At 46.2% G+C, this 12896-nt stretch overlaps 2 protein-coding genes, 1 long non-coding RNA gene and 2 other non-coding genes across 5 annotated transcripts; 2 read left to right on the forward strand and 3 right to left on the reverse strand.

Moving 5' to 3' along the window:
• The first annotated feature begins 3538 nt into the window (after window positions 1-3538).
• NDUFB10 (NADH:ubiquinone oxidoreductase subunit B10) lies at window positions 3539-7150 on the forward strand. The gene is made up of 4 exons (XM_074197216.1): window positions 3539-3763; window positions 6383-6521; window positions 6708-6847; window positions 6972-7150. Exons 1-4 carry the CDS (start codon window positions 3616-3618, stop codon window positions 7073-7075), a joined length of 531 nt encoding a protein of 176 aa, XP_074053317.1. The 5' UTR covers window positions 3539-3615; the 3' UTR covers window positions 7076-7150.
• A 108-nt stretch (window positions 7151-7258) lies between these two features.
• Window positions 7259-10006, reverse strand: RPS2 (ribosomal protein S2). The gene is made up of 6 exons (XM_074197213.1): window positions 9780-10006; window positions 9504-9593; window positions 8890-8997; window positions 8288-8621; window positions 7648-7739; window positions 7259-7390 (listed from the first exon to the last, which is right to left on the reverse strand). The coding sequence occupies exons 1-6, from the start codon at window positions 9954-9956 to the stop codon at window positions 7310-7312; spliced, it is 882 nt and encodes a 293-aa protein (XP_074053314.1). The 5' UTR covers window positions 9957-10006; the 3' UTR covers window positions 7259-7309.
• Window positions 7460-7595, reverse strand: LOC141496717 (small nucleolar RNA SNORA64/SNORA10 family). The gene has a single exon (XR_012471120.1). It is a non-coding gene; the product is annotated as a small nucleolar RNA SNORA64/SNORA10 family (small nucleolar RNA).
• Window positions 10007-10552: 546 nt separating the features above from the next.
• Window positions 10553-12889, reverse strand: LOC141495642 (uncharacterized). Its single transcript, XR_012470817.1, has 3 exons — window positions 12584-12889; window positions 11413-11482; window positions 10553-10665 (listed from the first exon to the last, which is right to left on the reverse strand). It is a non-coding gene; the product is annotated as an uncharacterized LOC141495642 (long non-coding RNA).
• Window positions 10701-10829, forward strand: LOC141496738 (small nucleolar RNA ACA64). The gene has a single exon (XR_012471136.1). It is a non-coding gene; the product is annotated as a small nucleolar RNA ACA64 (small nucleolar RNA).
• Window positions 12890-12896: the final 7 nt, after the last annotated feature.

Raw genomic sequence — 12896 nt, forward strand, 5'->3', positions numbered from 1 at the left:
GAGACGATTGTGGATCATTTAACTTTTAACCAAAGAAGTTTCTGTAATGAAAACACAGAAAGGTTATTCAGTAAGAATATAGCATTAATTCTGCAGAGCTTAAATCCCTGCCCCTCAGCCTTTTCTATAATGGAGTATATTTTCAAACTTTAATCTCCTGGGTCCCTTAGGTCTGAAGACAGCTTTATTGCCTTTTTAGGGGGAAACTAGCCTAGCCTATGTGGTTTAGCTATGGGCTCCTACCACAGAGTGACATCTCTGAAAGCTTCAGTCAGGTGTAAATAGGGGCTCTGGTATTTCCCATCTCTGTTACCATGGTCTCTATGGTCAAACCAGCAGGATCAGTCTACTTGGCTCTTTCTCCTCTTATGTCTCAACCTGTGCATGTGTTTCTTGTTCCCTTTGGCTTTCATGAAAGAATGAAGACTTGGGGCAGTTAGGTGGCACAGTGGATAGAATACCATCCCTGGAGTCAGGAGGACCTGAGTTCAAATCCAGTCTCAGACAATAATTACCTAGCTGTGTGACCTTGGGCAAATCACTCTTAATCCCATTGCCTTAAATAAATAAATGTTTTTTAAAATGTTTTAAATGTTTTAAAAAAATGAGGACTTGGGCAGCTAGGTGGCATAGTGGATAAAGCACCCGCTTTGGAGTCAGGAGTACCTGTGTTCAAATCTGGTCTCAGACACTTAATAATTACCCAGCTGTGTGGCCTTGGGCAAGCCACTTAACCCCATTTGCCTTGCAAAAACCTAAAAAAAAAAAATGAGGACTTGACAAGACAGTGCTAAGTCCTTTCTGTTAACACTATTTTAATACTCACTGATCATGGCACCCCAAATAAATCCTCTCTCCTTTACCATCCTACCAAAGGAAGACAAACTCCCAAGAATAACCTCCACCCCTGGCTCTCAGTGACTTCCTTTTGGCATCTACCATAAATTGCTCTGAACCTGTGACTAGTCCTAGAATATATAAATATGGAACATCTATACTTCACTAGGTTTTTCTTTTTCTCTGAACAGTTCCCCCCTTTCAATGCATGTGGATCTAAGAAATCTCAGGAGATAAACATAAAGCAACAAAAATGATTCTGCTCCCACTAGGAGGGGAACATTTAAGAGAGATTTGGTGTTCTTTATTGAAAACATTCTGGACCTGCAACAGAGATAGTAAGATTGTGGGTGAAATGAAGGGGGAGTGGAGTCAGCTAATTGAGGGGACAACCTTCCATACCTACTTATCCAGGCCAGCAGAGACACAAGTTGATGCTGAAGACCAAGAAAAAGTGAAAGTAGAGACATACACAGGACTAGGACATGGCACTGAACCGGGAACTCTGGGTGCGGGCTTTTTTCCAGGGAGGTTGTGTGTGTGTGTGTGGGGGGGGTTGTATATTGAAGGCATCTGGAAGAAAAGAGCTACTGATCACCTAAAGGCAAACATGTAGTGGTCTAAGCTTCAAGACTTGGCAATTGATTAGATATGGTGGGAAGGGGGTGACACAAAGAAGAGTTCAGAATGATTCAATCTACAGAACCAGGTGTCTAGACTGCTACTGAGAGAAGAAATGAATTTGTGATGGGGTCACAGGGCAGGAGAAAGTGTCTTCAGTAACATAGATCAAAAGACTGCATGTCAAAGACATGCATAGGGGCAGTTAGATGGTACGATGCAATGGATAGAGTACCGGCCCTGGAGTCAGGAGTACCTGAGTTCAAATCTGGCTTCAGACACTGAATGATTACCTAGCCGTTTGGCCTTGGGTAAGCCACTTAACCACATTGCCTTGCAAAGACTTAAAAAAAAAAGACATGTATAAACATGATTTAGGACATGCATAAACATGATTTAGGAAAAATCTTAAGACATTGGTGCATTTAGCAAGATGGAACCTGGGCACTACAATAGCAACCAGACTAAGAGGATAATTCAAAAGGATAAATTTCGACTGCTGCCTTTATTATCAACTGAACTTCATCCAGTATGATGGGGAGAAACCTTGAGTACATGAATTGGAATTCCTGACCTTTGAACTCAAACCCAATACCCCCTAGGTATCTCCAGCTCAACATGTCTAAAACAAAATTTATCTTTTCCCCAAACCCTCTTCTCTTTTGAACTTCATTGTTATTGTCCAGGGCATGACCATCATTCTAGTTACCCATGTTTACAGCCTTGGTATCCTCCTTAGCTTTTAACTCTCTTTCTATATATCATTTGTCAAATCTTGTAATTTCTATGAGATATTTTTTCCATACCCTTTCCTCTCCATTAATATAGCTACCACCGTAGTTTAGACTCTCCTCACTTCTTGTCTAGCCCAAAAATACCCCATTCAATAGGATATTCAAGGCTCCTCCAAAAGGGCTCCAACATGATACAGAAGAAAGAGGCTGTGGATCTCCAGATTCAATATATAAGTAGTTTAATAGTCAAAGTGAGATTCTCACATGGGACAGTCTGGGCTGGCCACCAGACAAAATTTTAGATCCCTGTAAAGATCCCTAAGACCCTTGTGGAAATTATAGAAATCAAACAAAGGAAGGAGTTATAGAGTATGTTGGTGTGAGTGGCTGATAATTTTGGTTTTACTCTGCTCAGCTTCGGACTCGGGTCCCCGACACCTGTATGCCCTCTCGGTGTTGTTTGGGTTGGAGTCCTGGTCATGCAAGGCTATGGATTGAACATATACCAATCATGTCCTGGTCATATCCTTTTGGCTTCCATTTTCTTTGATCAGCCTCTTCATCCTAATGTTGTCTTTGGTGGCATGTCTCCTAACCCAGGGATGCCACAGTGTTCATGAAAAAAACAAATTGGGTTCTCTTGGTTCCCACACAAGCCAACTCCATTTTGTATTTAACCATCACTACATTGTCAATTCCGGTTTTGAGTAACGGGGAAGGAGGGTCAGCCCACTCCCCCATTAATCTGTCATCTAGAAGTCAAATCTAGAAGATTTATCATACCTTCATAGGCAGTTCTCGGGCCTTATGAATGCTAATGCCTCCCACCTGTGATTCCCTGCGATCTATTCTGAATATGTCTTGTTGTCTTTCCCCTTAGACTGTGGGCTCCCTTGAGATCAGGGGCCTTTATTTTGACTCTTTGCATAGTTCATAATAGACCCTTTAAAAAGTCTGTTGGTCGGATTTGCGTGTTGTCTCCCCATTAGGTTATCAGTTCCTTGGGAGTGGGGACTACGAGGCTTTTGGGGGTGTAGGGGAGCTTTCTTTCTATCCCCACTTAGTCCAATGCTCACACGGTAGTTTAGCAAACTACTTGTAGAATGAGTTGCCGATGGGCGGTACTTTACAAAACCGATAAAATCATAGGCCTAATTCAGAAAAAATCAACCAACACCTCAGTCTCTCGGGTGCTCCTTTCTTTGTGTCTAGCCTCCGTTCACGGCCCACAGCCAGAGGCCACGGACTACGATTCCCAGAGTGGCCCGCGCGCCGGGGGGGCGGGCCCGCGGGGCTCCCACGCGCAGGCGCGCTCGTGGCCCCGCCCCTTCCCGGTCCCCTCTGACCGTCCTTCGCTCCGCAGCGCCCAGGCCGCGCGCGGGTCCAGCCGGGGGAGAGCGGGGGGCGGGGAGACGCGGCCGCGATGTCCAAAGACTGGGACAAAGATGTGTACCCCGAGCCGCCGCGCCGCACGCCGGCGCCCGACCCCATCACGGCGCTGCCCAACCCGGTCACCATCCTGACGGACGCCTTCAACTTCCTCGTCGACCTGCCCGTCACCCGCTTCCGAGGTAGGGCGCCCCCGGCCCCCCGAGCACGCGGCGGGGCCCTGGTCAGGCGCCCGGGGAGGGGGAGGGGCACGGCGAGCAAGGTGACCCGAAGGGCGGGCCCGGGCCGGGGCCGGAAATGCCCCCCGCCCCGCCAGCCCGAGGAAAGGCCCAGGCCCGGGCCCGGGCCCGGGCCCGGGCGCCCCCGCGGGGCTCGTGGCTGCAGCCACCCCCCGGGCTCCGCGGGACATTGTACACCCAGGGAAACTGAGGCAGGAGGCGGGGGGGCGGCGAGATTATACAGTGTCTGATCCACCGGCCGGAGGGGCCGCCTTCCGGGAGCTGGCACTGCCACTCCAGGAGCTGCAGGGTTTGGGGCAGCCTCTTCATTCTTATGCTGGCCTGGTGGCCTGCCTCCGAACCTGGGGACGCCAGACCACTGGGGACTCAGAGACAGTTTCCTGGGGGAGCCCCCCCACCACCAGTCTGAGTTTGGGTTTGAATCCATTTATAAACCTTCGAGGAAGGGTCTTGGGTGTGAAATGATGATATAGTAGTGGGACCCTGCTCTTAAAGCATTTGACAAGTTAATTGATTCTCATGGGGTCAGCAAGTAGTAAGTGTCTACTGTTTTCCAGGAATTGTGTGTTTTCGAAGAGGAAAAAGGCAAAAACAAAAAGTCTCTATTTTGAAGGAACTCATTGGGTAATGGGAGGGCAACAGCATGCAAACTATGAACAGAAGATTGGAGATATCAACAGAGGGAAGACACTAACATTAATAGAAGTCAGGAAGGGTTTCTTGTAGAATTTAGCTGGAACTTGAAGGAAGGCAGGGTTAATAAAGAGGCAACATGAGGGAGAAAAGAATTCCTCCAGGCATGGGTGGGAGGATGACAACATAGTCGGAGATGTGAGAATTGTAAGAGAAGATGTCTGAATCAGATGCAAAACCACTGAAGGTTTTTGAAATGGGAATATGATGAGAAAGGTGAATTAAGATGAGGTTGTAGTGTGAACAAAGGTTTGAAAAGGCTAAGGACATAGATAAGGAGAGATGTGTACACACTTTATGACATTAATGTCATCTTATTCTGCCTGTAATTCCCAGGGTGTCTTTATTTGGTCGGGGCGGGGGGGCTTATGAAGATCAAGACCCTGAACTGAATAGTGAGACCCCAGAATTTTGGGACATAGCTTATTTATTATCCCTGCTGCTTTGGGGAGGCCTAGGTTTCAGAGTAGATGGGGTTGGTGGCTACAATTGGACTAAAACTGAGCAGGTTTCTGTACTAAGTCCTTTCCTACTATGTTGAACTCCCTAAAAGGGAAGGCCACCTAGTTTTCTAAGGAAGGGTGAATAGGTCTGAGTTAGAAAAAAAAATAGGTTAAAGTTTCCATATTTCTCTCTTCATTTGGATTTGGGGGTAGCCATTTCATTTCCAGTCCTGCAGAGAAACCTAGTCTCAAATTTTAAAAATAAATTCCAAACAAAAAAAACCTTAGAAATCTCATTTTTCAGACTACAAGCCTCTAGTTGGACAATTTAAGAAATGTCCCCAGAGTAGCTGCATATACTCTCAAGACATAGCAGGACATGTGTAGGCTTTTGTGGGGCTTGGTCATCTTGAATGGCCAAGCACCTTGACTTCCCCAAGTCAACTTTTTTGTGTTTTATCTCTCAACTTCCCTTTACAAGTACTTTGATTCCTCAACAATTAGATTTGAATATTTGATCTAGTAGGTGTGATGTTAGGGAAGAAAACCTTCTGCAAAAAAAGAATTCTTCATTACCAAAGCTGTTTTTGGAAGTGAATTTTCCATATTGTTTCCAAAGTGCACCCCCTATTGAGTGTTAAGAATTTTTTAAAAAATTTCCATCCCAGGAGTTAAGCAGCATAGCATTGTGTAGAGAAGACTGCACCTCATAGGGTTTGTTCTTTAGAAGACTTAGTCTTTATTAAATGTGTTTGCTATTCTCTTAAATAGATTTTCTTTCAGTGATCAATATTTTAATAATTTCAACTTTCTTCATAATCAGGACATCACTATTAAAAATCAGGTACCTGTGATTTTCTGTGTATGGGTTTTCCTCTCTATTTCCAACTTTTAACTTGCTTGGATCAGCTACTTGTAGTCTTAGTTGGTGGCAGGTTCCAAGTGTAAGACACTTCAGAAATCACACCTCAAGAACTGGTGAATCTTGTGACTAAATTGCTGTACTTCTTGAGAATCTGCTTGCTTCCTTTCCTTTTTTTCAACTTGCTTTTCATTGCATCTGCCACCTTTTTTGTGAAGGGCCTTCTCCAGGTACATTCTAAAGTATTAAGTGTTGTAGTTTTACTTAATAGAGGTAGGGAAGTAGAAGTGATGGCTGTCAAATGCTGTGGAGTATTTGAGAAAAGGCTAAAAAGGGATCAAGGAAAGCTTTAAAATAGTATGAACTGGATATAGGTTAAGTGCCCCAGGCACCTGCAGGAATACAGAAATATGGGAGATAAGCCTTTGGGAATTTAACCAGCAATCCAATTTGCCTTGGAAAATAAGATTGCGCCTGAACTATTATTTTACACTAGCTAGAGTTCCCAGACCCCAGTGCTGCATAACTTTCTGTTAAGGATTTAATTGACTTTCTCTCTTGCAGAATTTATAGAGCAGCAGCAGGCAAAAAATAAGACCTATTACTATCATCGGCAATACCACAGAGTACCAGACATAACTGAATGCAAGGAAGGGGATATTTTGTGCATGTTTGAAGCAGAAATGCAGTGGAGAAGAGACTAGTAAGTGTGCCAATTTTGCTTCTGTGGCACCCCAGGATCACCTTTACACCTTCCTTCATATTGTTCATCGATCACAGCATGTTTTATACTTTATATGTATACCATATATATGAAACAATAAGAATAATTAGTTCCTTGGCTACATGAACCAAGAACTAACCCCCCCCCAATTCTCTTTTCTTTAAGCAAAGTTGATCAAGAAATTGTTAATATTGTCCAGGAAAGGATGAAGGCCTGTCAGCAGAGAGAAGGAGAAAACTACCAACAGAACTGTATGAAAGAGCTTAAACAATTCTATGAAGTTGCAAAAGCTTTTCAGGATCGATGTGAGTAAAGTGGTCCACTCTGCTGTTCCCTTTGCCTCAGTGGTCTCTGGGTAGAAATGGAAAGTTTGGGTGATTTCAATAAGCTATGGATTCTACCTCTAACCTACTTTTTCTACCTTTACAGATCATGAACTTGGAGCCAATTCAACTGCTCGGAAATGTCTTGCAAAGCAGAAGCACAGGATGCTGGCTGAGAGGGAGGCTGCCAAAAAGGCCGAAGCAGCCTGACTTATAAAACAATCGATAGGATCCAGAACCGTGTTTTGTGATCCATTAATCCCAATAAAAGTCTTTGCAGTTCTAGCTGTGTATTTCTGTCATTCCCAAAAAGAATTTGATGGATTAGGGGTGGAAGACCACTTCAACCCTGCCCACCCTTAACTCCCCAAACAAAATTAAGGGACCAATACATTTATCTAGCAGGCATAGCTAAATTTATTCCTTTGTTTATAAAAAACAAATCTATGTGGTTGCCACAGCAGCTGCCTGGGTCCTCTGAACAGACACTCGAGTGTGAGTCTTCACAAGATGATCCGTGAATTCCTAAAATTACAAAAACAAGCCTTATTCACTTATTTACCACTAGATTCATACAGCACAGCCTTTTAAGTCAGTTGTCAAATCCCATTTGTAACAGAGAGACCACAACAGGTCAAACTGTTTGTCGAAGGGAATCCTTGTTCTTTCTCCTGTGTACGACAGTCACACCATACTTGGTTCAAGTGCAACTGAGCAGAGCTAAGGAGATTAGGGGTTTGAAATCATTTTGGCAAATAATTCCCAAATTGCCATTGTCATACCTGATAGGGAGACTTCGTGAACACAGTCTCCTTCCACAGGTCTGGGGTTAGATAGCTGTATGTTTTAGAGATGGCATCAAAGGTAGCTTTAGCTGTCAAAGGAAGTAAATGTGATTAACACTCAATTATGGTGAAACTTCTCACTTCTCTCTGCTCTTTAATTAAAAATTCATTCCAATTTCCCCAGAGATGTATTTTAAAGTTCTTATAGGACTATCTAACCTTTAGCTTACATTTTGTAATCTGCCTCAGTCTGTAAACCATGCCATTAACCCAATCAATTCCTTACCACCACCCCACATCATTTCTGTAAATCCTCTCAATTACAGATGTGCCTCTTTTAAAGGAAGCTCTCATTCTTCAATAAGAAAAATAAATTCAACTGAATTATTCTTGGGTTAATAGTTTAATGTAAGTGCAGCTAAAGGTTATTTTAAAAAGCTAAATTCAGGTGGTGCAGTGGGTAGAACACACCAGTCCTGGAGTCAGAAGGAACTGAATTCAAATCAACCTCAGTTATGTGACCTTGGGCAAGCCACAACCCCATTGCTTTGCAAAAAAACAATATGAAAGCAAGCACTATTCTTCTGCCAATCATTGGCTATCCTGCCAGCTTGAGTATTTCAAAAAGCTCACTCACCAAAGTTGCCCAGAGTTGCAGTACAGCCTCTAGCAGAAGTGTAGCAGTCATCAATTCCAGCCATCATTAGGAGCTTCTTAGGCACAGGAGCAGAAACAATGCCAGTACCTCTAGGGGCGGGGATCAGGCGCACCAGAACCGATCCACATCGCCCAGTGACCTTGCAGGGCACTGTATGAGGTTTGCCAATCTTGTTCCCCCAGTAGCCACGTCTCACAGGAACGATGGAAAGCTTGGCCAGAATGATAGCACCACGAATTGCTGTGGCCACTTCCTTGGAACACTTGACACCCAGACCAACATGGCCATTGTAATCACCAATAGCCACAAAAGCCTATAAAGAAGTTGCTGTTAAAAGAGCATCTTAAAAACTCCTTCCAGGTATATACACAAACTGGGTGAACAGGTGCCTTCTATTTAGTTGGCTATGACTGCCTGAGGAAGAACACCAGGATGATACAGGGAACCTTTTAAGGCTTAAAATTTTTTTTTCAGATGGAGTGGTTAACTTCATTGCAAAATCACAAATGTCAACTTCCAATCAATTGTGAGGGTCCATGAAAATTAAGCCTAGACTGAATTAACCCAATTAGACAAATTACCTTGAACCTGGTACGTTGTCCAGCTCTAGTTTGTTTCTGAACAGGCATGATCTTCAGAACCTCATCTTTCAATGAAGATCCCAGGAAAAAATCTATGATTTCAGACTCCTGTGAAGATTAGGATTAGGTTAAGTTCCTAGTTAAGACAGTATTAAAAAAGATAACTTTAACACACTTTTGGAGCAAAAAGATTATTAGATCCCTTCCAGTTCTTTGAGCCAAATTTAATTCACAAAAGCATTTTCTTTTAAATGCAATTCTAGTTTTAAATTGAAAAGACTTTCCACACTGGCTCGCTCCAGGTGATCCTTGAAAGTCGAATCCTACTCTCACTTTTAGATCAAATGACAGAATCTGAAATAGTTTGTTTCAGTAACTCGATGTGTACAAGTGTATGCATAAGATATGCAAATAAATGTGAAAATCAGACAAGTCACTCTCTACCCTGTTTAAAACCTAGGTGACATGTATAGGGTTAAAGTGAGGATAACCAACTGTACATCCAGCTCCCTCTACTCTCGGTTCAAAGAGAGCGGACAGGAGCTAATCCCTGGTAAAGCCCCCGGGCAGAGGCTGTTCAGACACCCCCGCGCCCCCAGTGCCCCTCCCCGTACCTTGATAGGAAGGGAGAAAAGATAAATCTCTTCCAAAGACTTGATCTTCATGTCCTTGACGAGGCGGCCCAGCTTAGTGACAGGAACCCACTGCAGAGCGAGAGGACGCGGTCACGGGCAAGGCGGCCGTCCCCGGGCCCCCCATTCCAGGTCCAGCGCGCCCGCCCTCTTGCGCATGCGCACTACAGCGGGACCCGCCAAGCTCCGCCGGGGCAGTGTCACACCAACAACGGAAGCGGGGGACCCGCCGGGGGCCCGGCCGCCGCGCCGACCCACCTCCTTGTCTTCGGCCTTTCCTCCGCGGGCCCCGCGGCCGCGCCCGCGGCCTCGACCCCGGCCCCGGCCCCGGCCTCGGCCTCCGGTGCCGAAGCCGCCGCGGAAGCCGCCGCGAGCTCCTACGCCCGGGCCCCCGGGGCCTCCCGCTCCTCCTGCAGCACCGGCGTCGTCCGCCATTTGCTGTGAGGGATGAGAAGACGTGGTCACTCGCCGGAGGCGGAGGCTGCGACCTCCCCTTCCCTCCCCCCAACCAGCTGCGAAGGGGCGCGGAGAAGCGCCCCACGCGAGGCCCGGCCAAGGGCGGCGGGCTCAACGGCTGCCCGGCCGAGCCCCCGCGGGGCGCTCCAAACGGGCCCGGGCCGCCCCGCGCAGCACACACAGCCGGGCTCGGGACGGGCCGCCGCGCGCGTCGATGGCGGCGGATTCCCGCGGGCGCCCCGAGAACTCAGCTCTCCGGCTCCCCTCCCACGGCCCGGCTACACACAGCCACACTCACGTGTTCGCTGGAAGTAGAAGGCCGTCCGAGGCGTGATGGGGCCCTTTATAGGAAGCTAGTTCTCGCGATATCTTCTGGACCCGGAAACTTCCTTCATTCCGGCGCTCAATGGAGACGCGATTGTGATTGGTTAAACCGGGCTCCTTTAACTTTTTCTTAAGGCGTGGCCGAGAGTTCCCGCCGCCGCGAGGCTTCTGACCCGGAAGCAGCTCTCTTGTACTCCGGAACCAGTCTCGGTTAGCGGCGTGGGTATAAATTTGGAGGCCCCTGACTCTCCGGATTCTTTCTTCCTTCGTGGGCTCTCTCTGAGGACTCTTCTGCCTGCTCCTCCGCGCCGCCGCACCTCGTGGCACTTCTGGTGAGAACTAGCACGGTACAGGCCGCTCCGAGCTGACCCGCGGCCGGGGAAGGGGAGCTGAGCCGGCGTCGTCTGAAAATCACCCGCGGCCTCTGCGTGGCCGCGGGTGAGACCACGGCGCCCACAGCCACCAGGGGTCTTTAAGCTTATCCCCCATAGACCGAGTGTGGGGGATAAAACCCAGGCCCCGACAAGGACGCCCGCGAGGTGGGGGCGGGAGCCGGGCGGGGTGGGGGCCAGGAACGCCACCAACTGGGCTGTTGTCCCCCAGGTCTTGTCATCGCGGATCCCGGAAGCTTCCCGAGAAGAGGGGCCTCATGAAGCGACCCCCCCCCCGGAGTCATTGTCCCCACGCGGGGCTGCCCTGGCACTGCCATCCGCACCCGCCCCGCATACATCGGGAATGGCACGAGGGGCAGGAAGAGCGAGAGCTGGGCTAGGATGGAATTCGAGCCAAGCCTCTGCCAAGTATCAAGTTAATGCCAGACCCTGGGGAGGGGGCAGACTAGAAGGAAGTCAGCAAATGGAGGAGGCCGCTAGGTGGTAAATGGATAGGTCGCCGGCCTCAGCCACTTACAAATAGGGGTGGTGAGAGTCAGGGGAGGAGTACAAGCCTCTGAGGTCACAAGGAAAAGATAATTGTAAGAGTGGGAAGCAGATAGGTCAGGGCAGAATGTGCAAAAAGTGAGAAGGGAGTGGATGTGGAACAAGGTCAGATTTGGATACATGAACCAGAGGGTAATAGAAAAGTTAGCTATTTGGAGAAGATTAATTCTTACTTGGTTAGGAGAGAGAAATTTGTCACAGAAATCTGAGGTGCTGATACAAATTTTTGTATGTGCTTTGACTCTAGAGAAAAAAAAGATGATAGAATTGTGGGTTATAAAGCCTACCTCAAATGACTCCTATTAGATAACTAAAGTTATTTTGTTTTCTTGAAATCTATGGGCAGCAACCAACCTATTTTAAGGGTACATTCTCAGAATACAACTCAACTCTAATCACTTAGTGTGCTTGTCATAGCATCCCCTCCACTGATGTCATGGTCTTCTAAGAATGAAAGTCAAACATCACAATTATTGCATGGATAAATGAGCCAGGGATTCAGATTGAGTCGCATGGAGGAAAGTGATTGCTATATTTCTATTTTTTTCCCACAGAAAACTTAATAAAGCTGAATTGATCAAATGTGATTTGTTGGAGAGTTGTTTGTGTGTATGTTATATGTTCAGTCTGAGAAGTTTACATATCAACAGCTCTGAGAGCCAATTTAAAGAGTGATTTTTTAAAATTACAACCTTTTCTGTTTCCCCATTAGCAAAATGGGATTAAAAGTTATATTATTTGCCTGGTGACCCTAAGGTGATTTGAGACACTTCATTTTGCATTTTTATTGCATTATCTTTGGAACCTGCAAGCTCCTAGTCTTCCCACAGGTGCAATCCTCTAGTGGCTGTCAAATTAAGCTTTCTAAAGAGCAAGTCTGTCCTGCCTCTACTCCAGTCCAAGGTCAAATATAGAATCCTCCATCATCTGACCCTTCCTACCTTTCCAGTCTTAGGCCTTATTTACTGTTGAAATCTATTAAACTGTTAAACCCTTTTATCTTTGTAGCCCCAATACTTAGTGTGGCCCATTGAATTTTTATTTAAGACAATGGGGTTAAGAAACTTGCCCAAGTAAGTACATATTAGGTGTCTGAGGCTGCATTTGAACTCAGGACCTCTTGACTCCAGTGTAAGTGCCCACTATGCAACCTAGCAGCCCCAGCACATAGGTTCTTAATGCATGTTTGCCGACAGCAGCTCCTGTGATAAAATGAATAAATCTACATCCTTTAGAGACTAGAAAGGTAAGGTTGGATGCAGAAGGATCCAGTCTCCTTTTGGTCCTGCAAGTACAAATTGTAATTATCCCTTTGTGTCCTGGCAGAGTAGAAGGAGCCCATACCTTGAAAATCTCTAGCAGAGGTCATTGGTTCAAACATCATTTAACTTGCTTACATATTCTTGGAGTCCCAACAGCTCATCATAAGTCAGTAGTGGTGAAAAATCCCTGAATTTTGAGGGCTATGACATTTAGAAGAAACCTAAGCTCAGTTTCCTATGTAAAAAGGTGAAAATGCTGACCCTCAAAAAGAATAGAATAATGCAAAAGTATATGTAGAAGCAATTGATAATAGTAGGCTATGACTGCAGTCTGATCCTGTAATAACGTGACCTTCTGGTACCTAAGGAGAAAGAACTGGCTGGGCGCTGCCTCT

This window comes from Macrotis lagotis, chromosome 8 (assembly GCF_037893015.1).
Source record: "Macrotis lagotis isolate mMagLag1 chromosome 8, bilby.v1.9.chrom.fasta, whole genome shotgun sequence".
Taxonomy (NCBI): domain Eukaryota; kingdom Metazoa; phylum Chordata; class Mammalia; order Peramelemorphia; family Peramelidae; genus Macrotis; species Macrotis lagotis.

Coding starts and splice junctions, on each gene's coding strand:
- NDUFB10 (XM_074197216.1), top strand. CDS start 3,616: ATGTCCAAAGACTGGGACAAAGATGTGTACCCCGAGCCGCCGCGCCGC. Junction 3,764..6,382: donor GCCCGTCACCCGCTTCCGAG/GTAGGGCGCCCC, acceptor TCTCTCTTGCAG/AATTTATAGAGCAGCAGCAG. Junction 6,848..6,971: donor AAAAGCTTTTCAGGATCGAT/GTGAGTAAAGTG, acceptor CTACCTTTACAG/ATCATGAACTTGGAGCCAAT.
- RPS2 (XM_074197213.1), bottom strand. CDS start 9,956: ATGGCGGACGACGCCGGTGCTGCAGGAGGAGCGGGAGGCCCCGGGGGC. Junction 8,998..9,503: donor TTTTCTCCCTTCCTATCAAG/GTACGGGGAGGG, acceptor TAATCTTCACAG/GAGTCTGAAATCATAGATTT. Junction 7,740..8,287: donor TGCAACTCTGGGCAACTTTG/GTGAGTGAGCTT, acceptor TTCCTTTGACAG/CTAAAGCTACCTTTGATGCC.